The sequence below is a fragment of the Lontra canadensis genome, unplaced genomic scaffold (genome assembly GCF_010015895.1).
Source record: "Lontra canadensis isolate GAN:19392208 unplaced genomic scaffold, GSC_riverotter_1.0 scaffold180, whole genome shotgun sequence".
Classification (NCBI taxonomy): Eukaryota; Metazoa; Chordata; class Mammalia; order Carnivora; family Mustelidae; genus Lontra; species Lontra canadensis.
Genome location: NW_022631174.1, coordinates 1,593,026 through 1,605,719, shown reverse-complemented (window position 1 = coordinate 1,605,719; position 12,694 = coordinate 1,593,026). Strand labels below are relative to the sequence as shown.

The following is a 12,694-nucleotide window of genomic DNA, read 5'->3' as shown; positions in this document are numbered from 1 at the left end:
CTGGACTATGTATTGGGTCTTGCTGGGTTAGAATGGAGACAGAAGCTTGACACCAGTTTTATCAGTTCCCATAATTGAAAATAGTGGCAGAATATAATTGCTGGTATTACTGCATCTTCTAGCTTAGAACCTTTCATTAAGGGGATACCGTTGCCTTGGTGATGCTTTTTGGAAAAGGGAGAGGGTTTATAAATTTACTAATTTGACAGGGGAATGAGTTAGTGTTAAATCATCTTGTATGTTTTCCTACTTGCTTATTCTACAAACCGTCAAACCTGTGTGTCATCTTGGGGTTTTAATTAGCTGGATTAAAATACAGCTTACATTGAAAAATGGAATATGCAGAAGATGAGAGAGGCTACAGGAAGACGATAGGAAGCCTTTTAGATCTTTCCCAGGTAAAACTCGGAGCACTGATATAATCTATTTGGTTTTTAGGTGGACTATCTGTGCTCGAGTTACCAACAAAAGTCAGATCCGTACCTGGAGCAATTCCCGAGGGGAAGGGAAGCTTTTCTCCATAGAACTAGTTGATGAAAGTGTGAGTATTTGTCAAGTGGGGAAATAGGAGTAGTTTGAGAAATGGGGCTCATCTCTGTGCAAGCCTATGTGATGAAAAACAGTAGTAGACCAAAAATAAGCGGGATTGTTACTATTGTTTGTCCTCTTTTATAGTCTTCTGGTGCTCTCTGGGGGCAAAAGGTTAAAGGACTTTTTTTTTTTTTTTCCTCAGAGGGGGTTGTGTGCAGTGGGGAGGAGAGAGAATCTTAAGCAGGCTCCATGCCCAGCTTAGAGCCAGACACAGGACTCAAGTCTCTCATCCCTGAGATCATGACCTGAGCCTAAATCAAGAGTCAGACATTTAACCACCTGAGCTTGCCAGGTGCGCCAAAGGATTAAAGGTCTTAAATAAAATCCTATTATTTTATTTTATTTTTATTTTTAAATTTTTTATTTTAATTTATTTATTCTTTTTAAGTAGGCTCTGTACCCAGCGTGGGGCTTGGACTCACGACCCTGAGATCAGCAGTCACACTGGGCACCTGGCTAGCCCAATATGTAGAACATGCGACTCTCGACTCTTTTTTTTTTTTTTTTTTTTTTTTAAGATTTGTTTGTTTGAGAGAAGGCGCACATGAGGTAGGGGAGGGGCAGAAGGAGATGGAGAGAATCTCAAGCAGACTCCCCACTGAGTGCAGTGTGTGACCCAGGGCTCGCTCTCACAGCCCTGAGATCATGACACTGAGATCATAATCTGAGTCAAAACCAAGAGTTAGATGCTTGGGGCACCTGGGTGGCTCAGTGGGTTAAAGCCTCTGCCTTCGGCTCAGGTCATGATCTCAGGGTCCTGGGATTGATCACCACATCGGGCTCTCTGCTCAGCAGGGAGCCTGCTTCCTCCTCTCTCTCCCTGCCTGCCTCTCTGCCTACTTGTGATCTCTGTCTGTCAAATAAATAAATAAATAAATCTTTAAAAAAAGAAAAAAAAGAGTTAGATGCTCAACTGACTGAGCCACCCAGGCACCCCTAGAGCATGGCAAAATCAATGATCAGAACCTAATTTTTTATCAGATTATCAGTCTAATCTGTCAATTGGCTTAAATTTCAGCCCTTTCTTTAAGTTTCTTATCCATCTGTAGTTTGTCTTAGTTTGGTTTTTGTTTTGTTTTGTTTTGTTTTGACAGAGATCACAAGTAGGCAGAGAGGCAGGCAGAGAGAGAGGAAGGGAAGCAGGCTCCCACTGAGCAGAGAGCCCAATGTGGGGCTCGATCCCAGGACCCTGAGATCATGACCTGAGCCGAAGGCAGAGGCTTAACACTGAGTCACCCAGGCGCCCCTGTTTGTCTTAGTTTTAAGTAATCTCTATACCCAGTGTGGGGCTTGAACTTAGAACCTTGAGATCAAGAGTCTCATGCTCCCGTGACTGAGCCAGCCAGGTGCCCCCATCTATGGTATTTTGACTGATGGAAAAGTAAAAATGAAAATCAAATCTCAGGCAACTTGAAGACATGATGTATTATAACATTTTGGCAATGACTCCCAAATATGATGTAATTCCTTGCTTGGTAGGAACGTGAGGCAGCTGGTGAATCATTTGGCTCATCACACTTCCTTGTGGGATTCATTTGTGTCACTCAGTATTCAGAATTTATTTTTATTTTTGTTGTCAGAATATTAAAATCACTAGGTTTCTTGTGTTTTTTTGTTTGTTTTGCCTTTTTTAAAGTGTCTAACTTGAGGTTAATAAAACTCCACAGTAGAGGCACCTGGGTGGCTCAGTGGGTTAAAGCCTCTGCCTTCGGCTCAGGTCATGATCTCAGGGTCCTGGGATCGAGCCCCACATCGGGCTCTCTGCTCAGCGGGGAGCCTGCTTCCCTCTCTCTCCCTGCCTGCCTCTCTGCCCACTGGTGATCTCTGTTTGTCAAATAAGTAAATAAAATCTTAAAAAAAAAAAAAAAGTAAATAAAGCTCCACAGTAGGTTAAACCCAGGTTGTTCCACTGTGGTGAATAACTTGAATATGTGACTATAAAATGTGTGTTTCTGGGGGCGCCTGGGTGGCTCAGTTGTTAAGCGTCTGCCTTCAGCTCAGGTCATGATCCCAGAGTCCTTGGATCAAGCCCCATATGGGGCTCCCTGTTCAGCGGGGAGCCTGCTTCTCCCTCTCCGACTCCCCCTGCTTGTGTCCCCTCTCTTGCTGTGTCTCTCTCTGTCAAGTAAATAAATAAAATCTCTTAAAAAAAAAAAAGTGTGTGCTTCTGGTGTGTCTGTAGCTCTCTCACACATCCCATTTGTGCTTGTGTCGACTGCCTTAAAGATGTCATTTTAACACTAAAGTGTCCTCTTTTTCAGGGATAAAACTTAGTAACAGTTCTGACCTGCCTTTGCATGCTTCTGTAGGGTGAAATCAGAGCTACTGCTTTCAATGAGCAAGTGGACAAGTTCTTTCCCCTTATCGACATGAACAAGGTAGGGCAGTGTTACCCTGAGAACTGAAACTGTTGGGTGGTACCGGCAGGAGTGGGGGGACTCTTGTCCATTGGCGAACTGCGTGGTGGTGAGAAGTTGTTTGTTTAATCTACCCACGTTCCACGGCTTGCCTCTTGTATAGGTCTATTATATCTCTAAAGGCATCCTGAAGATTGCTAACAAACAGTTCACAGCGGTTAAAAATGACTACGAGATGACCTTCAACAATGAGACTTCCGTCACGCCCTGTGAAGATGGTCATCATTTACCTACAGTTCAGTTTGATTTCACAGGGATTGGAGACCTGGAGAACAAGCCTAAGGACTCACTTATAGGTAAGTCTGTGTATGAGAGCAGAGAGCGTTGTGATGACTAATTTTGTTTGCAGCCTATAAAGGAAGTGTAAGACTTAAGGGCTTGCCATTCAACCTTTGATCAGGCTGTAACGGGGGCCTTGACCCTATTTTGCTGACATATTGTGCCTATATTTTAGACATAATTGGGATCTGCAAGAGCTACGAAGATGCCACCAAAATCACAGTGAAGTCTAACAACAGAGAAGTTTCCAAGAGAAATATCTACTTGATGGACATGTCAGGGAAAGTGGTGACTGCTACTCTGTGGGGAGAGGATGTAAGTATTAGCCTTGAGCAGTCAGAGCAGGTGCAGAGGGCAGAGACCGAGAGAGTCAGGCAGCTGTCTTGCCTTAGAGCTGTGGGGCTTTCACTGTGTAGGCCTTCCTAAAGAAGGATCGAGCTGGCCAGGCAGTATCTGAAACCCTTTATGGCTGTGATCTCAGTTTTACACAGTGAAATGATGTTTTCTCTGACTCTAGATTAGTTTTGCTGTATCTTTGAACAGATTCTTGTGTGCGAGGTTATCTTGGATAGGTTCCATGTACCACTCACGACATTTACTCTGATATTGACTGTTTTCCTTATTTTCCGTAAAAATGTTCCATGTGTTCTTCCTGCTAGTGACACCTGTTCATTGTATTTGTTTGGTGTTTTTGTCATTATTCAGGCTGATAGATTCGATGGTTCTAGACAACCCGTGATGGCTATCAAAGGAGCTAGAGTTTCTGATTTTGGTGGACGGAGCCTCTCTGTACTGTCTTCAAGCACGGTCATTGTGAATCCTGACATCCCAGAGGCCTATAAGCTTCGTGGATGGTAGGTTTTATGGGGCTACACAAAGGAGTATTTGAGCCCAGCCTCTGAGTCAGAAGAGCTGGCTCTTTGGGCCCTTATGATCAGTATGTGAGCCATCTATAGAGCAGAGGGCTTTGTTACTGAATGGAGCAGTTCCTATATTTCTTGGAAGCGTTATGCCTTCTGAGAGGATGGCCTTAAAGCCCTTAAACTGACAAAACTGTAATCCCATGACAAACCCAGAGATTCCGGAGGAAGCCAGCCGAAGGGAAGTGCTGCTGCTGACCTCGATCCTGCTGAAGTAAGGGGAGGCCAGGCTCTCACGGCTGTGTGCTGAAGGACTGTGGGCGGGAGGCTACTTTGTTTCCTAGGTTTAAAGCTGCAGGCTTCTGTGGGCTGGGGGAGGAATGTGCTTCTGTGTTCTGTCCAGTTGTTGGTGCTGATCACATCTCCCGGTGTGTGTTCACTGGGCTCTGATAAAGTGCGGTGGGAACAATGGGCCTTTGTTGGCATTATATTGTTATTCCCCAAGCACTCAGGGGATGAGGAGAGCCTATTAAAATCTCACTCTATCTAGCTTTGTAGGGTGTTAAAACCCTGCCTTTAAGGAGCACTTCAAACTGAAACACAGCATGCAAGAATTGATGTGGTCAGGGAAAACACTGCAGCTAGCTTGAGCTTTAATAATTCGTGTAGCTGTAGTCCCGGAGGGGTGTGTGTCCATTTCCACCTCTGCCCTAGGGTTTTAGTACTTAAAGAATTAGCTCCTGTGACAGACTTCTCACTTTTATTCTGAGTGTAACGTGAACCACTAGCAGCACTAAAATTTGAATAATTTCGTGAAACAGCTACTAGAGCGTTCGTGTCACTCAAGCCAGCCTCCTGAGTATCCACACGTATCCGTATGTAACTATCCCAGGAGCTGGCAGGATGGTAGAAGGCAGGGCCTGTTTGCAGTTGGACCAGAAATAACCAATAAGCTTTGGTTTGTCCTCTTTGCTTGATTTTCTTTCGGGCCCTAGAGCTTGACCCCAGGTTAATTGCATGCCCATATTAAGGTCTTCATATTTTACTTGTCAATAACAGTGATCATGGTCAACATCAAAAGACATGGCTGTCTCCAGAATAAAACAACTGGCACTGATCAAAGAGAAGTTCAGTGCACACAGCCCACCTAGGCAAGGATTGGAGATGTTAGATCTTGGTTCTAAAAATGTGGGATTTTTTTATTGTAAGAAGGGCTGCCTCTGTCCTTGCTCTGTTGATTCCTGATGAGCTATCTTCAGTGGCAAATGCCTCCTTGGAGTTTCTGAAACTGTAAACTGGTGTAGCTAGTAGTGGTGAAACAGATTTATGGACCTTGCTGTGCTTCTGTGACGGATTTAGCTGCTTACCTGACAGAATGTGAAGGCAATTGTCTGCGGCTTAGGGCAGCAACCACTCTGTTAGATGGTCTCTTTGTAAAAAGCCTGTTCTGTATGTGGTTAGCTTTTAGTCAGCCTCCTTTTAGATGACATTCGCATGTTTTTAATCTCAGACTGACTCTTCCCTGTCACAAGTATGTTTCTGAGCCACTTTCCTTCATATCAGCTGTTACATGATCAAGAAGTAGAATCGTTTTTACTAATAACGTGGCATAAATTAATGTCAATCTTGATATTGGCATAGGTAAAATCTCACTAAGAAGATAAATCTACAAGAAAATAGATGTCTTCTGTTAAATTACTTTGGGTTATAGAATCCTTTAAAAATCTGTATCAGGCTTTTAAGATCTTTTTTTTTTTAAGATTTTATTTATTTGAGGGGTGCCTGGGTAGCTCAGTGGGTTAAGCCTCTGCCTTCGGCTCAGGTCATGATCTCAGAGTCCTGGGATTGAGCCCCTCATCGGGCTCTCTGCTCGGCAGGGAGCCTGTTTCCCCCTCTCTCTGCCTGCCTGTGATCTCTCTCTTTCTGTCAAATAAATACATAAAATCTTAAAAAAAAAAAAAAGATTTAATTTATTTGAGACAGAGCACAAGCTGGGGAAAGAGGGAGAGGGATAAGCAGACTCCCCACTGAGCGTGGATTCCAAGGCAGAGCTCAGTCCCAGGACCCTGAGGTTATGACTGAAGTCAGGCACTTAGAAGTCAGACACTTAACCAGCTGAGCCACCCACATGCCCCAGGCTTATAAGATCTTTTACCGTGGGAACATGCCACCATGTTATAATACGGGACTGTCACTTTCTATGCTGATATATGTCAGTAATGATAAAATGCAGCTATTGGCTGAGAATGAGTATCAGTAGCCTAAAGAACTATGTACCAGATGCTAATTTAAGAAAAGGTTGTTGTATTTTGGTACTGTCTTTCTTGACCACTGGGGGGCATCAAAGCAATTGAGATAAAAAGAGGTCATTCCCTTCCTGCAGTTCACTTAAGATACAAGTAGGAAGATACTAATTTCAGACCATGTGACCAGGACCCATGAAAGTTGGACAAGTAGGGGGTTGGGAGTATGGATAGCCTGTATCTGGCATTCAGAAACAAGTGGCATGTTCAAAAAATATATAAAGTGCCTGTCATTTCTTTATTTTTCAGGTTCGACTCAGAAGGACAAGCCTTAGATGGTGTTTCTATCTCAGATCTAAAGAGTGGAGGAACAGGAGGGAGCAATACCAACTGGAAAACTTTGTATGAGGCTAAGTCAGAGAACCTGGGCCATGGTGACAAGGTATCCCACATTCCTGACTTTCTTCACAGAAGCACATAAATGGTGCAAAAAGATGAGTTTTCAAACCTGATTCCTGGTACTGGCTATCAGACGTTCTTTCAGAGCTATGGTTCTTAAGCAGAGCTCTGACCAGAGCATGGCATAACGGCTGAGAACCAGTGCCAGAGTGAGGAAGCCATGCCTACATGTTGTAGCTCTCACATGTCTTGAGGCAAAAAAAAAAAAAAAAAAAAAAAATGTTAAGAACTTGGACTTGGAGAGTTGTTTAATTCTTAGAGGGATCTTAATGAAGTGGTAATGACTTCAGGTCCATATTTATTTTTGCTGATTGTTCCTGCAAATTGAAATGCCCACATACCAAGAAGATGTGTTTGAAGGTTAAAACCAACCCTGAGGGGGCGCCTGGGTGGTTCAGTGGGTTAAAGCCTCTGCCTTTGGCTCAGGTCATGATCCCAGGGTCCTGGGATTGAGCCCTGCATCGGGTTCTCTGCTCAGCGGGGAGCCTGCTTCCTCCTCTCTCTCTCTCTGCCTGCCTCTCTGCCTACTTGTGATCTCTGTCAAATAAGTAAATAAAATCTTTAAAAAAAAAAAAAAAAAAACCAACACTGAGCATTAGCAAGGCTCCATGTCAGACATCAGGCCGTTCCCATGGGCCTTCACTGGCTGCACGACACTAACCTCTCATGGGCTGAGCGTTTGCCACTATTCTCTAACAGGAAGTGCCTCTCATATTTGACATTCGTTGTAGCTTCCTTTCACGGTTTGTATGTAATGATGCTCTTCCCATCTTTTTTTTTTTTTTTAAGATTTTATTTATTTATTTGTCAGAGAGAGAGGAGCGAGAGTGAGCACAGGTAGACAGAGTGGCAGGCAGAGGCAGAGGGAAAAGCAGGCTCCCTGCCAAGCAAGGAGCCCGATGTGGGACTCGATCCCAAGACGCTGAGATCATGACCTGAGCCGAAGGCAGCTGCCCAACCAACTGAGCCACCCAGGCGTCCCCCATCTTGATCTAAACCTGTATTCTGCCAGCAGTTCAATATTTAAGTCACTTATTTCTCCTTTATGCCCTCCACAATTCCTATTTTTATTATTTTCATATTATATAATACAGTTTTTATTCATTACTGTCTCATTTTGCCGCACTCCTTTATCCGTCATTGTCATCAACAACCCGTTACGATGCATCTTGAAAATTAAAAATTAGACAGTTCTGTGTTGCCCTGTCAGAGGAACCTGAAGGAACTGTTCAGGTTCTCTTAACACCCAGTTTCCCTCTTAGATCTAAAGTGTGTTATAAGAAGTCAGGCCTGGGGAGGGGAGGGTGCCTGGGTGGCTCAGTTGGTTGGGGGACTGCCTTCGGCTCAGGTCATGATGCTAGACTCCTGGGATCGAGTCCCACATCAGGCTCCCAGCTCCTTGGGGAGTCTGCTTCTCCCTCTGACCTTCTCCCCTCTCGTGCTCTCTTTCACTCTCTCTCAAATAAATAAATAAAATATTTTTTTAAAAAGTAAGAAAGCGGGGCACCTGGGTAGTTCAGTGGGTTAAAGCCTCAACCTTCAGCTCAGGTCATGATCCCGAGGTCCTGGGATGGAGCCCCGTATCTGGCTCTCTGCTCAGCAGGGAGCCTCCTTCCCCCTCTCTCTGCCTGCTTCTCTGCCTACTTGTGATATCTCTCTCTCTCTCTCTCTCTCTCTCTCTTTCTCTCTCTCTCTGTCAAATAAATAAATAAATAATCTTTTTTTAAAGAAAGAAAGAAATCAGGCTTGGGGGCACCTGGCTGGCTCAGTTGGAAGAGCGTGTGACTCTTGGATCTCAGGGTTGTGAGCTCAGACCCCCGTTGGGTGTAGAGATTACTTGAAAATAAATAAATAATTTTTTTTAAAAAAGAAAAGAAAGCAGGCCTGGAGAGCACCTATTTGGTCCCCAAAGTTTAAAGTCATGCATTGAATCTGGATCTTACCTGGAAATACAGAAAAACTCAATAGACATTCTCCTAGAAGACTTTCTCCTAGGGAGTAATCTCTACACCCACTGTGGGGCACAGACACACGATCCCGAGATCAAGAGTCTCACACTCTCCTGGTTGAGCCAGCCAGGCACCCAGAGACTTCCTTTCTTAGAGCCTTCTAGAGTGAAGCCCCACCCTGAAACATTCACATTATTGTTTGGCCTTTTTGGTCTGAGACATTGGGAAGCCCCAGAGGGAGCTGTTCATCCCCCAGAATTATTCACTCTGTATCCTCTCCGTGAGAGTTAAAAAGCAAAACAAATAGGGACAGCATAAAGCCAGAGCACATGACTTAGTCCTTGCTATGTTGACTTCTCAGAGATCTCCCCCATCTTCCCGGGTTGACGGCTTAGAGCAGGGTTGGCACATGGCTGCGTGCCTGCATTTGCACATCGTGGGGGGGTGCCTGGGCACCGCAGCTGCAAAATGGGGAGCTGAGACAGAGAGGGTGACTGCATAGCTCGCAAAGCATAAAGTGTTTCCTGTCTGGCTTTCTACCAAGTTTGTCACCATGGCCTAGACAAAGATGAAGGGGAATGCAGATCCCGGAAATCACTGCTGCAGTTTTTCCCGTGGGAGGAAGGCTGGCCATCACTCCCTAGGTTTGCCTCATTCCCCCCGTATTTCCTCCATCTGTTACCTTTGGAGAGTCAGAGGAATGGGAGGAACAAATCTTCATCTCTTGAAGTCTTTGTCTTTCATATTGTCTTTTTCTGTTTTTAATTAACTAATTTGGTCTAATTTCGAATTTGCGTTTATTGTTAAGGGATAATACGCTTCAGAACGTCATTTGTTATCTTCATAGGTTTTGCAGTCAGCACAAGTGATTTCAAAAACTATAGCATAAATTATTCCCTCTAAGGCCATTGTGATCTTAGGGATTCGAACACGGAAACGCTTAGCGCCTACATGTCAGGGCAAGCTTTGGGCTGCCTCCAAGTCCTCTCTCGAATGCAGGCCTTGTGTTCTAGGTCTCATGTCACTCTTTTCTCCCGAAGGCCGACTATTTCAGCTCTGTGGCGACGGTGGTGTATCTTCGCAAAGAAAACTGTATGTATCAGGCCTGCCCAACTCAGGACTGCAATAAGAAAGTGATCGATCAACAGAATGGACTCTACCGCTGTGAGAAGTGCGACAGTGAATTTCCCAGCTTCAAGTACCGCATGATCCTGTCGGTGAGTGGAATGGTAGATGGGGGTCCTGTGCTGTTTCTGGAGTCCCTACCACGTGGCAGGCCCTGGAGAGACGACAGCAGAAATAAAATCATTTGGGGTGGGAAGCCTGCAGATGAGTAAGGGCTAAAGAGCTTCTTATTGTTCTGTAAGTCCGGCAAATAAGGGGTCTTCCGTTCCACTGAATAGCAGCAGTCTGTTCTACTAAAAGCTTTGTTTCCTACCAGAAAGTTGCATTTAGATACCCGGCTGATTTCGGTTGCTGTGTGTATAGTGCAGCTGTAGCATTGGTGACACTCTCCTGCTAACTGTTATGGAGATAAATTAATTTGAAATGGCATTTCTAGAGAGCAGTAATTATACTTATACAGCCAATGCCTATATTTAGTTATTTTTCTTGTAGATAATCTGTTCGTCTTAGCCTTCATAGAGCTGACTTCTCAGGAATGTGACTGCATACTGATGTGGGAGTGTGGCTTTTTTGCGTTGTGAGAATTGTTTCTCTTTTAAAAACCTTTAAAGTGAAGGGGGATTGCTTGATTGACTGATTGATTTATAAAGATTTTATTTATTTACTTGACAGAGAGATCACAAGTAGCTGGAGAGACAAGCAGAGAGATGGGGGGAGGCAGTCTCCCCACTGAGCAGAGAGCCAATGTGGGGCTCGATCCTAGGACCCTGAGATCATGACTGAGCCAACCCGACCCGAGTTAAAATACTTGAAAATGGGGGCACCTGGGTGGCTCAGTGGGTTAAGCCTCTGCCTTTGGCTCGGGTCATCTCAGGGTCCTGGGATCGAGCCCCACATCGGGCTCTCTGCTCGGCAGGGAGCCTGCTTCCCCCTCCCTCTCTGCCTGCCTCTCTGCCTGCTTGTGATCTCTCTCTCTGTCAAATTAATAAATAAAATATATTTTTTTAAAAATTTGAAAATGGCAAATATATGTTCAGGTTTATTAATTGAAATGGCAAATTTTAAATGGTATGTTTGATATAGTCTTGAAATATGTACGCACACAGAAAACAGACTGAGAGGTTAAATACCAGAGTGTTGATTGAGGTTGTTTTTGGTTGATTTCTAGTTTCTTCTGCATTTTCCTTTTTTTTTTCCCTTGTAATAGGAAATTAAAAAAAAAAAACTTTTTAGATGAAAAAATAAAGGATTTTACTTATCCTTTGTATATTCTGATTGCCCCTTAAAATGTTAGTTCAGCAGGAAAGTTCTATGTTTAAGCTTCCTGTTTGTACAGAAAATAGAGTTAACTTCATTGAACTAGGATGGAGAAAGTGGTTTTAGATGGTTTATCAGACTTTCTTGACACTCGTAAATCGGAATCTCAGCACACTGGTCTCACGAGATGGTGTCTTCATTGTCACCCTCCTCAGCCTGTTGAGCAGTGCTCTTTGCCTCTAGGAATAGCACGACGTAAACAAACTGTGGGTGTGAATCCTAGTGTGTGATATATCCTCTCATATATGTGAGTGTTTTTAACTTTCCTTCTCCCCTATTTTTTCATCATAACTTTTGATATTAAACCTCCATGTGTATGCCACGCAAATATGTAGAATCATCAAATGGTACCTTCAAAACAAAACAAAACCCTGTTTTTTCTTACTTGTACTAAGACTTTTGCTTTAGCAACTGGATTCTGTGTGATCCACTTTCTTCCCTGACTCTCCCCTGTTTAATTTTACCACAGTCAAGTGAAGACACTTGATCGCCCATTTCTGTTGCTAGGTAAGTTTGGCTGCTTGATGAAGTCCCTTAAGTTCAGGCTTTTAAATAGTCTGGGATGTTCAGCAGTGACTAGAACTAGTCTTATGGAACTAGTGACCGAAGGATGTACAGTTAAAATGCAGAGAACCTGCTATCAGTCTTTGGAGGCTCATTCAAAATCTTTAGTCCAGGATGCCTGGGTGGCTCCATGGGTTAAGCCTCTGCCTTTGGCTCGGGTCATGATCTCAGGGTCCTGGGATTGAACCCCACATCCGGCTTTCTGCTCAGCGGGGAGCCTGCTTTCCCCTCTCTCTGCCTGCCTCTCTGTCTACTTGTGATCTCTCTCTCTGTCAAATAAATAAATAAAATCTTAAAAAAAAAAAAAAGAAAGAAAGAAAACTTTAGTCCAAAGGGCATTGCAGCTGGAGGGGAACCTAGTATGGTGTACCTGGATTGTCTGTCTGAGAGAGAGAGTTTAGTTGGATTGTTATTTCCACTGAGATCTGAAATCACATATCCACAGCATATTACGTTCCTGCTGTGATCCAGACTTACCTTTTAAACTTCTTTCTGCAATATTTTCCACATTCTTTTGAAAGAATATATATACCATATATAGTGGTATTGGTTTTTCCCCTGGGAATTATTTTAATGGATGGAAAAAGTTAATCTTTCAGTCTCCTGAGTGTGTCTTCCTTTTATTTTCTTGGCGAAATTAATATATAATGTGTCTTTTAGGTAAATATTGCTGATTTTCAAGAGAATCAGTGGGTCACTTGTTTCCAGGAGTCTGCAGAGGCCATCATTGGACAAAGCACTGCTCATCTTGGGGAGTTAAAAGAGAAGGTTGGCCTCATCTTTTATTACTATAACAGTTGCCAATAACACCCTTTTTTTGCTCTTTAATTTTTTTTAAATTTCTTTTGAGTGTTGTATATAGTTTCTCGGTCTGATAATTGTTTAAGAGC

At 43.6% G+C, this 12,694-nt stretch overlaps 1 protein-coding gene across 2 annotated transcripts in view; it reads left to right on the top strand.

Moving 5' to 3' along the window:
* RPA1 (replication protein A1) overlaps positions 1 to 12,694 on the top strand; it is a 71,669-nt gene that overhangs the window by 53,053 nt on the left and 5,922 nt on the right. For both annotated transcript variants that reach the window (XM_032846678.1, XM_032846677.1), the window contains 8 exons: positions 439 to 541; positions 2,901 to 2,969; positions 3,112 to 3,304; positions 3,463 to 3,602; positions 3,993 to 4,141; positions 6,700 to 6,832; positions 9,839 to 10,015; positions 12,465 to 12,572. In XM_032846678.1, coding sequence (XP_032702569.1) covers positions 439 to 541; positions 2,901 to 2,969; positions 3,112 to 3,304; positions 3,463 to 3,602; positions 3,993 to 4,141; positions 6,700 to 6,832; positions 9,839 to 10,015; positions 12,465 to 12,572 — 1,072 coding nt within the window. The remainder of the gene's footprint in view (positions 1 to 438; positions 542 to 2,900; positions 2,970 to 3,111; positions 3,305 to 3,462; positions 3,603 to 3,992; positions 4,142 to 6,699; positions 6,833 to 9,838; positions 10,016 to 12,464; positions 12,573 to 12,694) is intronic.